This window comes from Mustelus asterias, chromosome 25 (assembly GCF_964213995.1).
Source record: "Mustelus asterias chromosome 25, sMusAst1.hap1.1, whole genome shotgun sequence".
Taxonomy (NCBI): Eukaryota; Metazoa; Chordata; class Chondrichthyes; order Carcharhiniformes; family Triakidae; genus Mustelus; species Mustelus asterias.
In genome coordinates this window covers 19,595,724-19,612,664 of record NC_135825.1, presented here as the reverse complement: position 1 = coordinate 19,612,664, position 16,941 = coordinate 19,595,724, and the positions used below count along the sequence as shown (strand labels likewise).

Below are 16,941 nucleotides of genomic sequence, written 5' to 3'. Positions count from 1 at the left end.
ACATGCAACTCCAGATCCATAGCAATGTGGTTGACTCTTAAATGTCCTCAGAAATGGACAACAAATGCTGTCCCAGCCAGTGACACCCACATCCCATGAATTAATAAATAAAAACATAAATCAGGAACCGGAGAAGAATGTTGCGGAGCTGGGTTTATACTTGGAGGAAAAGAGAAGGAGCTGAGCAGAATAATCCTTCTTCACAGGGTCACATAAATGGATCTCTCGTGCAGGATCAACATAAACAGTACTTATTCCTCTGGTTCACAACATCCCATTTAGGGCGGCATTGTGGCACAGTGGTTAGCACTGCTGTCTCAGTGCCTGGGACCCGGGTTCGATTCCCAGCTTGGGTCGCTGTCTGTGTGGAGTTTGCACATTCTCCCCGTATCTGCGTGGGTTTCCCTCCGGGTGCTCCGGTTTCCTCCCACACTCCAAAGATGTGTAGATCAGGTTAATTGACCATGCTAAATTGCCACTTAGTGTCAGGGGGGCTAGCAGGGTAAATACGTGAGGGATAGGGGCTGGGTGGGATTGTGGTTGGTGCAGACTCAATGGGCCGAATGGCTTCCTTCTATACTGTAGGGATTTTATGATCCCACTGACCCGCAAGAAGCAAAATCTACATGTGAATGACAGGCTGGCTTCAATGAAACCAGTTCAGGATGGCTACAGCAAGCAGTTAACTGCTGACGCGAGGTCAGTTGTTCTTTGAAACGGTCGGCAAAACGTCCCCTAGAATTCTAGGAATCTGCACACACTGTGTGTGTACATGAAAGCAGCACACTTCCTGTGAGAAGGAGGAGGACAGGAGGTGTGAAATGTTGTTATTGATTCGCATGCGTGGTTGAGCAATTTTGTTTTAAAAAAAAAACCAAAACTGAAAATTCTCATAAGTTTCAGTGTGGCTTAGCTGACGGTGCCGTCGTAACCGAGGCAGAATAAAGGTAATGGGTTCAAGCCACACACTCAACCTGAGCACATTAGCTAGGTGCCTGCACCAGTGCAGAACTGAGAATGATGGATTGTTCTAAGATCTGGCTATTGGTTGAGACAGCGGGCCAGGAACTGCTGGGCAGTGATGATTTAAATTCAACAAATTTAACAACACTGCCCATTATTAACCAGGAAAATTTGCAGACTTAAAGGTTAAGCCACGGGTTGACATTCTCTGCCAACTTCTGGACAATTTGCATTGCTCTGCTATTAGCCTCACCAAAAAAGCGGATTTTAAAAAAAACATCCTTTCGCCCCGTGGAGCTCCCCTACAGCTTTGATAACAATTGAGAAATGGCTGGTTTTGTGACGTTGTCACCAATTAATTTTGCTGCAGCCATTTAAGGCTGGTAATTAATGTCACACACTGTTAATGATATGATGTATGGTCCTGACCTGTCATTCAACCTTGGAGGCTCATAAAAGCACTAATGAAGGAGCTCACTCCAGCAGGTAGTAAATTGCTCCCGGTGCTTTTCAATCATTTTCTGTTTCGGTGGAATCTCTGTAATTCAGGTCAAGTACCCTTCATCCGTAAATCGAACAGATCCAAAAACTACACTTTTTAAAAATTAGAACCTCATCAACCTTTAGCACGGGATGTCTAGTTGTTTTCCTACACGGGGCGGCACGGTAGCACAGTGGTTAGCGCTGCTGCTTCACAGCTGCAGGGACCTGGGTTCGATTCCCGGCTTGGGTCACTGTCTGTGTGGAGTTTGCACATTCTCCTCGTGTCTGCGTGGGTTTCCTCCCACAGTCCAAAGATGTGCGGGTTAGGTCGATTGGCCATGCTAAAATTGCCCCTGAGTGTCCTGGGATGCGTAGATTAGAGGGATTAGCGGGTAAATGTGTAGGGATATGGGGATAGGGCCTGGGTGGGATTGTGGTCAGTGCAGACTCGATGGGCCAAATAGCCCCTTTCTGCGCTGTAGGGTTTCTATGATTCTATGATACACTGTTTACCTTGCAATTTTTGTGAACATGGCAAAAAGAAACATTATGACAGGTGCCCTGCATTTATTATTCAGTGATACATCGTACTCTTTGAGCCACTTTATTTATGCTTCAGCTGGCCTAGCTATAGGTTATTGTAATGGAAGTTTAGATGCAGTAGCCAAACACCAATATTTTCCAAAATCCAAAATGCAAGGGCAGCACGGTGGCACAGTGGTTAGCACTGCTGCCTCACAGCACCAGGGACCTGGGTTCGATTCCCGGCAGAGTCTGCTTGTTTTCGCTGCGCCTGCGCGGATTTCCTCCGGGTGCTCCGGTTTCCTCCCACAGTTCAAAGATGTGCGGGTTAGGTGGATTGGCCATGCTAACTTGACCCTTAGTGTCTTAGGGGGACTAGCTAGGGTAAATGCATGGGTCTGGGTGGGATTGTGGTCGGTGCAGACTGGGTGGGCCAGATGGATTCTATGACTGTAATTGGCACCAAGGATTTTGGATAAATGACACCCCACCATACTGCTGTTACCATCCATACTGCTATTGGCATCACTGGGTAAGAACACAAAACCTGCCGTTAGAGTCACTCATTTAAATGCAAATTAGGTAGGTTGTTTGACAAAATAACATTTCATTTGAAATACTTTATACAAGTTATGAGACATGAGATGTGGTTAAGCGTGGGCAATGTTTAAGAGGAGGATGGCAACTTTGAACCTATGGTTCCTAAAGCTCTTCACTACTGGGATTTCCCTCATGTCTGTTGTAGAAAGGAGATTAATGCTGCGATTAACCAAAAATTCCACTTGGATTGCACCAAGGGGGTTTCCAGGATGATAGCAAAAGGAATAAGGACGACTTTGGGCTTTTTTGTTCTAACAATTCCTATGATAGTAATGTAATGATACATCCAGAGTCTTCCTGAACATGATGGTCAGGTCTACTGGCACTAACCCACATGAATCAAGAATGTTTGTACTTTTCACACACCAACCCCGTCATTCATTATCAACTTCTCAAGGATAAATGCAGCAACCTGCGTACATAACTGAATTTCAAAGTCTTCTGAAACCAAAAGAGAAAACGTTGGAAAATCTCAGCAGGTCTGGCAGCATCTGTAAGGTGAGAAAAGAGCTGATGTTTCGAGTCCAGATGACCCTTTGTCAAAGCTGGAGCTTTTGACAAAGGATCATTTGGACTTGAAACGTCAGCTCTTTTCCCTCCTTACAGATGCTGCCAGACCTGCTGAGATTTTCCAGCATTTTTTCTTTTGGTTTCAGATTCCAGCATTCCCGCAGTAATTTGCTTTTATTTCAAAGTCTGCTGTCTCTTCTCTTCTCTCTTAAGTACTCTATGTCTCTGTTTCAACTGACTTGAATTTAATTTTCTTCTTTGTCTTTTGCACAATTTTCTTTGGTATTATTTTCTTCTATTGATTAAAGAGAAAAGCCATTTAGCACAATAGTTGAGATCTCAGATGCAACATTGATGCCACTTTGCAACTATCACGTCGACATTCCAGGAATTTGAGGGAAGATCATGCAGTCAATGGCGAACATGAAAGTCCATTTACTGCTGTTCACCCCAAATGCACCACTATGCTGGGCCCATTCGCTCAAAACCCCATTGCCAATTGGTTCAAAATGTCATCAAATAGCCAAGACAAAGGCGGGAACTCTCTTATCCCTCACTCTCCTGACCAACACTCCTCGGTCATTTATGTCATAACTTTGTGGGTCTTCTATGTACACAAGATCTAGACACAAATGGGGGCAGTAACTTTACAGATGACATGAAAATTGATGGTGTGGTAAATAGCGAGGAGGAAAGCCTTAGATTACAGGCAGTATGGATGGGCTGGTCAGATGGACAGAACAGCAGCAAATGGAATTTAACCCTGAAACATGTCAGGTGATGTATTTTGTATCTGACTCTATGACCATGGTGCTCCAAAACGCTAATATCAAGATGTCCTTGTGTAGCAACCTGGAGCAGCCCAACGCAAATGGCTCACTCATGTGGCATAAAATATCAGGCACCACTATATCATTTCTAAGCAGCCAGTCATAATACAAAGCTCTTAAAAAGTTACTCCTTTCCTCTACTTAGGGGTGACCTGATGCATCGGAGTTTGGGAGTGCTGCAACAAAGAAAAATAAACTGTGTTTATCAGAATAAGCACTGGAGGAGAAAGAGCAGAAGCAGGGAAAGGAAAGAGAAAATGAGCAGAGGAGCCAGTTACGTAATTGTATTCATTCCTATTGGTTCACTCAGCTTTGTTGTATTAATGTATTTCAATGGAAATTATGTCACAAGTCCCTAGCGCAGGGAAACAGGCAGAGAAGGAGCAGCCATGTAGGAGAACACACACTTATAAATAAAGCTCAGATTACTGGGTGATATAGATGGGCTAGTCAGGTGCTCCCTTGTGTCATTTTCCAATCTACAACAAAAAAAGGGGCTCTTTCTTCAGGCAAGCATAACTTGGAACGCAAATGGAAATAAACTAGCCCATATTACAGCCCAGCCAAGATGCCTAACTTGCACACTTTTGAGTTTCCGTAAGACACATCATGGCACATAGTTTCATCCAGAGCAGCCTGACCCAGGCTGTTATGGACAGGAGCAGATCCTCAAGCCCAGTTCAAATATTCAGATCACGGCTGATCTCTACATCAATCTCATTTACTGTTGATATCAATATCGAACAGAAGTTTCAATTGACCGAGCATCCAGCCTTTTGAGAGAGAGAGAGAGAGAAAAAGAGAGTTTCAGATTTCCACTGCATTCCGATTGAAAACGTGCTTCGTGTTTTGATTCCAGAATGACCTAGTTCTAACTTTTTCCTTGTTCTAAATTTCCTTACCAGAAGAAAGTTTCTCAATCTATTGTATCAAATCTCTTACCTCAATCTGAACACCTTCCAACCAAGAGGCCAAGCTTATGTAACCTGTCCTCAGAATTTAGCACTTTAAAACTACTTACATTATTGCAATCAAGAATGTACATGTTTTAAGGCTAATGTAATCTTTCCCAAGGTTTGGCGGCCAAAGCTGAATGCGGTATTCCAGTCAACATCCAAGGATCTATGCAACTGAAACATCACTTCCTCACCTTTGAATTCAACCCCTTTGAAATAAAGGCCAACATTCTAATTACATTTATGATTGCTTTTTCTACCTACGTTTCAGCTTTCTGTGATTCACCTGCATATCCATTTTGCTTTTCCACAGTTAATCTCACAACATTAAGAAATAAATTAGTCTTTGTCTGCAAAGAGGGTGACCTCACATTTCCCTACATTGAACTCAGCTCCCACTGTTTCCTCACGAGCTTGGTCTGTCTATCCTCCTTCGTAAATTCCAGCTCCCATCTACACAACCTTCTGTGCCTCCTAATTGAGTTCACTTGCAAACTTAGATACACAACTCTCTAATGCTTTATTGAAGAAGTCCTTTATGGTGGAAAGTTGAGGTTTCAGTACAGTTCATAGCTCCGAAGACCAGATGGTCTTCAAATTATATTGTGCACACTTAGCACAAATGCATCACCAAAAAAAACTTGCTACTATTTTAAACAGCGATGTTTAAATAGATCAGTTCACCTTTTCACAAACAATTTCAAATGATCCTACCAAGTAGCTGCAGACTATTACCTCACAACCTAACTTCAATGTCACCAACAAAAAGATATCGCAGCCAGCACCACAATCCTTCATACTGTGTTTATCATTCAGCAAATTGTTTGGGGAACATTAAACATTGACAGGGGAAACGTATTATGGATTTCATCCATCTTTGGAATAGAATTTCAATTAAACCACGATTTTCCCCCAAAGAGCCAATAATTCCAACAGCCACACATTGCTTTAAAAGTAATGGCATAATAAACATTGCACTTAGTTAAGAAATGGCATTTTTCTGAAATGAGTAACTGGCATTTACAGGTTCAAAAGAGAAGACAGAGAAACGTTCCAATTAATAACTGTAATGCAGTGAGATCATCCACATGGAATTATTTTCTGGACTCCACTCAGGATGAGATTTTATGAAGTGAGGATTTTATTAAACAGGGGCATTCTCTCCACAAAATGTTTTGTTTCCAAGAAGCTCGAATAGCTGTCGTTTTGCCATGGTATGACACATCAGTCACAAAATGTGGCATCACAATTTTTGTAATGCAAAGAAAATGCAGCATATAACCTCCGCCACCCCTCCCCCCATGAAGATGATGCCCCTAAAACTTATTTCAAGGTTTGTGTGTTTTTAACATGCAGTTTACCAACTACTTGCACACAAGTCTCCATCTTTATTACAAAACCACAGCAAACAGTTTCATTAAAATTACCAGAAGCATTATTTTACACAATTGGAAGGGCATTGTACATATAGCGGTGGAGGTCTGATATTGATATCCCGGGGCAGAAATCCATTAAAAACAAGCATCTCATTGGAGTTGAAGTAGAATTTCCTATCGAAATATCAAATCCTTTCCAATGCTTTTGTTGTGTCTGCCTATGCTGGGTACAAACTCAATCCAGATCTTTGGGAAGATGGATCCATTACAAGCCATGGGGAAGGAAGACAGACAAATCACTTTTGAAAGTTTCAACCCAACTCACCAATTACACAGTTTGTGAACATTGTGTATGGCATATTTGAGAAATATAGTTGTTACCCAAGTGTAGCCAGAATTGGTCTATTGACATTGGGGTTAAAACACTATGTTGACACTTCAAGCTATGCGAAGTCTGACCTGCACTTACTTGACATACAATAAACACTCATCAGTTTTAACTTCACACATCTAAATGATAGTAAATTGGATACTAAATCTGGAAAATCATTCTTTCCCTACTACAGTTAACCCCCAACATTAGAAAAAAGAAAATTTCCAGCCTTCTGTGCGAAGAGGTTCCTCTCAGTACGTTACTCGAATAGTGAGAACTCAAAAACCCCCATGCTTGGCTTTCACTATTCCAGTTTAACAAATGTGGTGTAATCTCTCTACATCAAACTCACTATGTTTATATATCTGTAATTTTAACAAATTACGTATTTCCGTTCTTTAATGATGTACCACAAAACAATTTTCCAACCATATGTGAAGAAAACCAACGGAGGGGAAATAAAGGATTGGAGCTTCACCATTTAGAACAGTCCCCTGCATCAGCTGTGGCTTAGCTGGCAGCACTCTTGCCTCCAAGACAGAAGGTTCTGGGTTCAAATCCCGCTCCAGAATTCTAACATAAAAATTAAAACTAGCGCTCTCCAGTGCAGGATGGAGAGATTGGTATCACTGTGGAAGGGGTCTTCTTTCAGATGAGACAGTAAACCAAGACTGCCCGGCAGATTAACCTATAGATCCCATGGCACCATTTCAAAGAATAGGGACGTTATCCCTGGTGTCCTGGCCAATATTTATCCCTCAATCAACAGCATAAAAACAGAATAATTGATCATTATTACATTGCTGTCTGTGGGTGCTAGCCATATACAAATTGGCTGTTGCATTTCCTACATGATAACAATCACTACACTTCAAAAGTACTCCATTGGCCGTAAAGAGCCTCGAGATGTATAGTTGTCATGAAAGGCACTATATAAATGCACGTCTTTCGTTTTCGCAAATCAAATGTGCTGTATAAAAATGACAATTGGTGAAGAATACCTGAAAAGTCCCACGTACACAGAGCTTTGACTACAACCTTAGAACAAAGCCTTAGTCATTGGGAGCAGGTTACAAGGCTCCCCCTTCATCGCTCAAGTCATACTTCAATTGTAAGCTATTGTAGTGTGGTCGTTACAGTAATAAAAACCCAACTGATTCATTAATGTTTCTGTCACCCTCAAGTACAACTCCATGCCCACAATATGTGGTCAACTCTTACTGCCCCTCGAAGTTGTAAAAAAGAAATCAAGACACATTCGCACAGCAACTGGACGCGAACAATAAGTGCAGCCTTGCTAACTTCAGCCAGATCCGGAGAATGAGTCAGAAAAATACAAATAGCAGCAAATGAGTGATGTTACAAGAAAACCTTGCGTACGTCCAAAGTGGGATGACTTGTGAAAAGCTGGAGGACATTTTTTCAGATTAAAAATGAGTTTAGACAACATCCTGAGCGAACAATGTTACGTATGCTCACTTTGTTCCAATGCCACTGAGAATGTCAGCGGGTGATAAACTGAACAATGATGAGGCAGGATTTACACAGCAGTAATGCAATTAGGAGCTTCAGATTATATCAAAAATCAGGATGGCGCAACTCAAATGGTCCCCGCAGGCCATCTGGACCCCTAGATTTTATTAAGATTTTTAATGCCATCACATTTAATTTTGACATGCCCACATAGCAGGGTGTTGCGGTCATCGTAAAAGATCAATATTTTTCATTTAAACTAAAGTTAGATTATTAAACCAGATTCTACAACCAACGGTTTTTCACAACACACGCATGCTTTCAGATTCCCCATCTGGATATCTGCTCATACAGTCAGAATGACTCATTTGGACACCGCAGAAGAAACTAAATTGATCTTTTTGTCAGTTAAAAATATCCAGCGTCGAGACTGGTGCCTTGGGAATGAAGCATCCGAACATCGGTCAACATATAATAAATTTGCCACCTTCAGATGACAAAAGCGATGGGGAAATAGACACAATAAGAAGTCTCACATCATCAGGTTAAAGTCCAACAGGTTTATTTGGCAGCACTAGCTTTCGGAGCCTCAAGCTCCTTCTTCAGGAAATAGACACATACAGATAGAAGGAATAAAGATAAATAAAAGGACAGTTTCTGCACACAATTCACATGTGGACTTTCTATCGCATATTTCTAAAGGAGAGATGCACAAACAGGACCATATGCTACCAAGCAATAAACTGTGATTCACCTCTGACCTCCCCTAAACATTAATGCCAACAAACTGTGAAGTCAAGGACAAATCATTTCATGCAGCAGTTTGTCAATCAGCTGTGGTAAAACACAACACACACCTTTCTCAATGATCAGAGTGAGTCACCTCACCCACAGGTTTTGGGTAGAAGTATTTAACTATCAGGACATCATCAGGTCCTGATTTTCTTTTTTAAAACAGCCTCAGAAGCAACACAAACCTTGTCACAATCAGTCCTATTGTAATTCTCAAGTCTTCCAGTCACCTTTGTCCTTTACATTCAAGCTTGCAAAATCTAACAGCTATACAAACAAGCACAAAGAGAGAACCAAGTTGTCAGAGTCCTACTACCTAGGTATGTTCCTACATAAGGTAAACCTTTCCAACACATCATGCCAACAACTGCTGCCTCCCCAAAACTGAGGCTACCCAGGTCATGTTGGGGCACTTAAATACATACACTGAACCCACGGCATTATTTCTTCAATTGAGTCAACTTTCACTTTCCGTGGGTTTCCCTTCCATTTTGATCAGGCAGTGAGACTCTTCCTGTGAGCAGATCATTACATATTCATCCACTGCACTAGTAACTACAAGAAAATGGCAACTTTTCTAAAAATCTGACCTATTTTACAACAAGAACAGTGAGTCATCTCACCCAATCAACACAGGAAATTTTTCCTGACATACAAAATAGCTTTTGATCATGACTATTAGAATTCTGTGCAATATAAATTGAAGGCTTTGAGATGAAATATATATTTCTTGATGACATTCTACACAACTGACAATACACACATATGTAGCCCCAAAAATGAACGAAGACAGAGGAATTTACAATGGAATAAGATTTGCAAATGGAAAGTTCAGGCGGCTTTCCTTTCGAACTATTCATTTAGATTTTGGTAAATTTTAAATGGGTAAAAAGCACTACTATTCGCTTTGGTCGTTCCTCATTTTCCTGGCCGAATCCAGGCGCATAGAGAAACAGTAATCCTAGCACAGGTACATGCAAATGTAATCAAAGACTGCAACATTTAACGCAGAAGGTAATTAAAAATTGTAGCTGCATAACTGCATGGTTCAAAGTTGTTCATTTTGTACCAAGCAAATTGAATTAAGCACAAGTGGGAACTTAGTGCCATTATAAGGAATTGAAGTATTACTTTTAATTAAGCAGTTTTGAATTGAGGGATGTAAACTCTACTTGGCTGTGTCTAATTTGTTTGTATAAAACCACACTCTTTCAAAATGGTAACACCATCATGGTTTTTAAGCATGCTTGAAAACCTTCTGAATCACAGAATACCAAGGTTTATGCACTAAATACCTTGGAGTGAAGATGGAATCAATAAAAAGAAGAAACTCAACATGATGTTCACGACATCAGGAATTCTTCTGTAATTTTAGTTCACAAATCATCATCAGCACAAAGTTCTTGTCATTTCTTCCCCCAGGCTTTGTTCTCCCACGGTACACAGCTCTCCTTGACCCTGGCCCAAAATTGCTCTTCATTGACTCTTTCACAAAATTGAAAGCAAGCTTCTAAAAAGGATGCAACATTATGCAGTCATTGCAATTAAAGGAGTTGCGGCGGGGGGTGGGGGGGGGGGGGGGGCGGTGGGGGGAGGTTAGGGGTTGAGAGCATGTGACATCAATAATTTAACCCCAACCCTTTGAACATTCTTTTGAGAAGGTTGAAGTGAGGGTTATGCATCTTTGACAGGAGATAATTGTCTGCATATCCCATTCCTGGTTACTGACCTATTTCAAAGTTCAGATGATAATCTAATCTCTTTACTAAATAATCTTTTACGTTATACACAATGCATTCAAATCTGGTGCAAAGTGGCCCACGAAAATGCAAAGTGTCAACTCCTGTACATGAATACTATGAGTTTAGTAAGTATCATGAGGAAAGTAGATGATTTGAAGGCACAAACAGAAGTAAATAGGTCTGATTTAATTGTCATGACATATGGTTGCAGGGTGACCAGGACTGGGAACTGAATATTCAGGCACATCCATCATTTAGGAAGATGAATCGGAGGGGGAAAGGAAGTAGGGTAGCCCTGCTAACAAGGGGCAAGATCAGTACACTTGTGAGAGCAGATCTTAGATAAAAGGATCAAAATGTAGAATGAGAGTGGAGTTAGGGAAGAGCAAGGTGCAGCAATCATTGGTGGAAGTTCTTTACAGGCAATCAAGCTGTGGTGGTAGTGTTAGGCATGGTATAAATCAGGAAATTAGAGCTGCATGTCACTTTAGTACAAATAGGCAACTTCAATTTACAAAAATAATGGATAAAACTAATTAGTACCAATGCTGTGGAGAATGGATTCCTGGAATGGTATGTTGAGGAACCATCTTGGGATCAGGCTATTTGAAATTTATTATCTAATGATAAAGGGCGAATTAATAAACTTGCTGTAAAGAAGCCATTAGAAAATAGTGACCATAATATGATAGAGTTTTATATGAAGTTTGAAAGTGGGATAGTTAATTCTGAAACAAGGGTCCAAAATCTCAACAAAGGAAATTATGAAGATGTGGGGGGGTCAAGTTGGCTATGGTGGATTGGGAAAATGCATTAAAAGATTTGACAGTAGACAGGCAATGTCTAATATTTAAAGTACTACATGAACTACAATAAGTGTACAATCCTCAACAATAACCCAATCAGAAAGGTGAATCAACCATGGCTAACAAAATAAGTTAAAGATTTAATTAGGTCAAAGGAAGTGGCTTATAAATTTGCCAGAAAAAGTAGTAAGCCCGAGGATTGGGAGCAATTTAGTAAACAGCAAAGCAGGAACAAGAAGCTGATAAAGGGAAAAGAAGATGTGATAGCAAGTAACAAAAGGCAGACTGCAAAATTTCTTTAGGTATGTGAAAAGGCAAATATTAGCAAGGACAAATGTGGGCCCATTATGGGTGGAGACAGGAGAATTTGCATTGGTGAATAGGGAAATGGTGGAGAAACTAAACAATTACATTGTGTTTGACTTCATAGAGAAAGATACAGAAAATCTTCCAGAAATACTTGCCAACCAAGGGACTTCTGAAAATGGAGAATTGAAAGAAATTAGTATTAATTCAGAGGTAGTACTCAAAAATATTTGGATTGAAAGTTGATAAATCCCCTGGGCAAGATAAATTGCGTCCCAGAGTATTGGAGGAGGTGGCTATAGCAATAGCGGATGTATTGGTGGTTATGTTTCGAAATTCCAAAGATTCTGGAAAGGTCCATATTGGCTGGAATGTAGCAAATGTAACCCCCACCCCCTCATATGAGGGAAGGAGAGAGAAAAAAATGGGAAACTACAGATGTGTTAGTTTGATGTCAGTAGTAGGGAAAATGTTAGTATTTATTATAAAGAATGTGATAACTGAACACTTAGAACATACTGTTGTATGAGAAAATGCAAATACACTGATCCATGCTATGCCTTGATCTCGTCTCATGTCACCAACAGACATATAATAAAATGGAGGAAGAGGATTAGTTTTACCCTTACAGAATTACTTCTTAAATAGAAATAGATTAAACCGAAGGAATAAATACCATCCAATGAAAAAAAATCTACTTATAATGTAGAAAGCACTCTACACTCAAAAGGAACTAATTATTAACACTGATTCAATAGCACTTTAAGATCAAAAGCATCAAGGAATTAAGTAAGGTTGCATCATTCTGCTTGGAAGGTCAAGGCAAAACAGCAGCTTTAACAAAAATTACATTTTGAGCCATTTCTTATCACTACAGTTATTTAAACTTGTCTCTCTTGTCCCTTCCAAGCTCTAACAAATGTCACTTTCCTACATTATATATTAAAACCCAGAATCATCGCACTCCCTAACTCACTCTATTCCAGAAACTCAAATTTCAAAATGCATCTCTCTCACGTTTTCCATTCTTCAGGCATCTGATAATGTGACTGAATCACTACTTCTTTATCTCGTCTGAACTTTACTGACTTTGCCCAGATCAGTAGGCATCAAAAGGTTACTGACCTGAAATGTTAGCTTGGTTTATCTATCCATAGAGGTTGTTTGACCTCCTGAGTGTTTCCAGCATCTTCCCTTATTCTGATTTCATTCTTTTCAGTCTGGCTGGAACCCAATGCCCCTTATCCTTTCGCCTTGGTTACTCAAAAATACAGTAACTTCTAATCAACAGACCATGGCAAACCAAACACAATTTTCATGTCTCCTAATATATGTCCACAGGTACAGTCCAACTCCAGCAGTGGGTTCAATCAGAATCCATCAGAATTTTGCTTTTAAACAAGGTGGCTTTATTTTCCAAGATAACAGGAAGATGCACAGAAATGTTTCAAAGAGCCCAGTTTGAAATCACAACTTTTTCTTTAAGATGCAAATTGGCAAGTTTTGGAACATGCAAGGATGTCAACCTATTATTCACATTGGAGACAGAGTGAGATGAACATGCATGCAAGCTTTCCTAACAGACTACTATAAATTGAATGCTTGGTGAACTCAACCATAGCTAAAGACTATACTAGCCTAGAATAACATGTGGTGTCAGAATCATAGAATCCCTACAGTGCAGAAGGAGACTATTCGGCCCATCAAGCCTGCATCGACAACAATCCCACCCAAGCCCTATACCTTAACCCAACGTATTTAACCTGCTAGTCCCCCTGACACTAAAGGGGCAATTTAGCATGGCCAATCCACCTAACCAGCATTTCTTTGGAGTGTGGGAGGAAACCGCAACACCCAGAGGGGACCAACACAGACATGGGGAGAATATGCAAACTCCACACAGACAGTGACCGGAAATGAACCTGGGTCCCTGGTACTGTGAAGCAGCAATGCTAACCACTGTGCCACCCAAAGGGGACTATCAGGGTAAATATGTGAGGTTACGGGGGTGAAGCTTGGGTGGAACTGTTGTGGTTGCAGGCTCGATGGGCCGAATGGCCTCCTTCTGCACTGTCGGGATTCTATTCTAAAGTACAGCTGTATAACCCAAATAATACTACTGCATCCCACAAAATATCAGAGATGCTAGCAGTGCCCACATTCCCTCCTGGCATAAAAAGAGTGTGCCTCTCTGGACAAGCGGAATCCCATGGTTCCCTCACAACTCTGTACCAGCAGCCCAGGGAATATAAAGCTAATCTCAAAGATATCACACATTGCGCAGAGATATTATGCAAGAATATCTGGCATACCAAACCTGGCTAGAAGCTGAACTGATTTCTCCTCCTGAATAGACAAAACAATGCACAGTAGTGACGGTACTTTTCCATCGGATATATGGCCAAAGCTATGAAGTTAACATTACTGCATGAAGTTAACATTAGCAGTTGGTCAAATCTGTGTAAACGGGTCAACTTTATTTATGCTCACAAAGAGGGCCCTAGGCATTGAGACTTTTTTCAAATGATCTTCATAACAGAAAACATCGGAATGCGGTAACTAGCTGGCAAATGTTCTCTTCTCACTTACCCACAAAGTGGAAGTTATTCAAAAAGTTCCAATATCCTACGGGAAATAAACCAGGGATCTCAGTCCTGGTTGGGATGGCATTTCCCACAAGAGAGGAGATCCCAGGACTTTACACAACATGTCCATCTCCTACAGTTCAGCACATCGGTACAGCTGTGGTGCCAAACATAACACGTTACTGAAATGACAAACTTATTACACTCCCGAAACTGGGGAAGCCTCGGGGGAAAAAAAGTGAGCTCCTTCTGCCGGTCTGTGCTGTAGATGGGTCACTGAAGCGCTCCCCGGTGACTGAGAGCCGGCGGCGGGCAGATAACTCAAAACCAGCCAACATTCATCCTGGTGTGACTGAGCGGATCCGCATTGTCCACAGAACCATTCATTCCCACTCTCAGATCTGGGGAAGAAAGCATGCCGATGTGACAACCCAGTACAGATAAAGAAAAGCCCTTCGCTTTCCAGGCAGCAAACATACCCGCTGGGCGATTTCTGCCCCTCTGTTCCAGTTTAAAAATAAAAAGGCTCTTCCCAATTTTGGGGGAGTCTATTAAGGCCTGACTGAAAGAGAGAGATCAAATTCTCACTTCTCTCAGTTACTCCCATTAAACGAGTCTGGCTTTCAGCAGAGAGAAAAAAGCGGCCAGATACAACTGAGTACATGTTCTGATCCCCTCCAGAGAAAGATTCTGAACTGCCCAGACTCTAATCATTCAGGGGAGTTACTTTCAAGATTTTTAATGAAGTATCGAGAGGATGTTTTCGCTCTCTGTGTCAGATCGCACTCACCTTCAGGGCAAACTTATCCCCTGTTTTCTTGTTAAAACATTCCAAAACTTTGCCATTGATGCCCAGACCCAGGACCTGCGCCGTGACCTTGTAGTCGTCGGTGATGGCGTTTTTCTTGGTCTGAGCGCCGGTCCTCTGGAGCTGAAACTGGGGCGGTGCGGGAGGGTAGATGGGGGCCGGCGGCGGTGGCTCCTGGATCTGGTTGCCTTGCTGCGGATCTCGGGCTGTCGCAACGTTCGACAACATTGTTACATCGGAGCTCGATACTTTGTACAAACCCCGGGAGCTTCCCCCCCCCCCCTAAAAAAACAAAGTTACAGACTTGGCAGCAGTCAGGACAAAGTGACCGATCCCCGATCCCAAGCCGCTGGATCTCTCGCCGGCACTAATTATTATTTTTTAAAAAGAAACAATCCTTTTTCTCTCCAGTTCAGCCCTTGGTACAGATCCCGCTTGGTCAGTTTCACAGCACTTCGCTTCCCCAGTTCAGTTTCAGTGGAAATTGACGCGTTGACGTCAAAGCCTCACTACCAGACGAGAGTCAATGACGGTCTCTTTCTTAAAGGAGGTTAGTACACACTTAAAGGCAATGTCTTTTATAGCTCTTCTTGAAGTTCTTTGGCTCTATTTCTGTCGCAAAATTGGAGCCCTTTTGCCTTTCTTATTATAACGCTGTTGGGTTTAGACGCAGTAAGAAGTCTCACAACCCCAGGTTAAAGTCCAACAGGTTTATTTGGTAGCAAAAAAGACACAGAGTAAAATGACAACATCAAAAGGAGGTGGGTGGAGGAACTAAGGAACATAGGAATTAAGAGCAGAAGTAGGCAAATTCAACCCTTCGAGCCTGCTCCACCATTCATTCAGATCATGGCTGATCTCAAATCCACTTCCCCACCTGTTCCCATATCCCTTTAATCTGTGTTTTTAAATCAGAAGTATATCTATCTCCTTCAAACCATTTAATGATTCAGACTCCACTGCGCGATGGGGCAGCAAGTTCCACAAATTCACCACCCTCTGCGAGAAGTATAGAATCATAGAAACCCTACAGTGGAGAAAGAGGCCATCTGGCCCATCGAGTCTGCACCGACCACAATCCCACCCAGGCCCTACCCACCAGGCCCTACCTCCGGGTGCGCCGGTTTCCTCCCACAGTCCAAAGATGTGCAGGTTAGGTTGATTGGCCATGCTAAAAATCGCCCCTTAGAGTCCGGAGATGCGTAGGTTAGAGGGATTAGCGGGTAAATGTGTAGAGATATGGGGATAGGGCCTGGGTGGGATTGTGGTCGGTGCAGACCCGATGGGCCAAATGGCCTCTTTCTGCACTGCAGGGTTTCTATGATTCTATGAAGTAGTTCCTCCTCATCTCAGTTTTAAATTTATCGCCTCAACCTAGGCCTGTGACAGGGAGCTTTCACACACACACATAACAAAAGCAGAAAACGCAGGAAAATCTCAGCAGGTTTGACAGCATCTGTGGAGAGAGAAAAGACCCAATGTTTCAAGTCAGGATGATGGGCGGCATGGTGACACAGTGGTTAGCACTGCTGCCTCACAGCATCAGGGACCTGGGTTTAATTCTGACCTTGGGTGAGCATGTAGAGTTTGCATATTCTCCCTGTGTCTGTGTGGGTTTCTTCTGGGTGCTCCAGTTTCCTCCCACAGTCCAGAGGTGTGCAAGGTTAGGTTGATTGGCCATTTTAAAGGGGCCATTGCCCCTTACTGTCAGGGGGATTAGCAGGTTAAACACATAGGGTTACGGGGGATAGGGCCAGGTTGGGATTGTTGTCGGCGCAGACTCGATGGGCTGAATGGCCTCCTTCTGCACTGCAGG

General features: G+C 42.0%; 1 protein-coding gene across 1 annotated transcript in view; it reads right to left on the bottom strand.

The window, feature by feature from the left end:
* LOC144511842 (MAP kinase-activated protein kinase 2) overlaps window positions 1–15,604 on the bottom strand; it is a 209,422-nt gene extending 193,818 nt beyond the window's left edge. The window contains exon 1 of the mRNA XM_078242211.1: window positions 15,108–15,604. Coding sequence (XP_078098337.1) covers window positions 15,108–15,353 — 246 coding nt within the window. The 5' untranslated portion in view covers window positions 15,354–15,604. The remainder of the gene's footprint in view (window positions 1–15,107) is intronic.
* Between the last annotated feature and the right edge of the window lie 1,337 nt (window positions 15,605–16,941).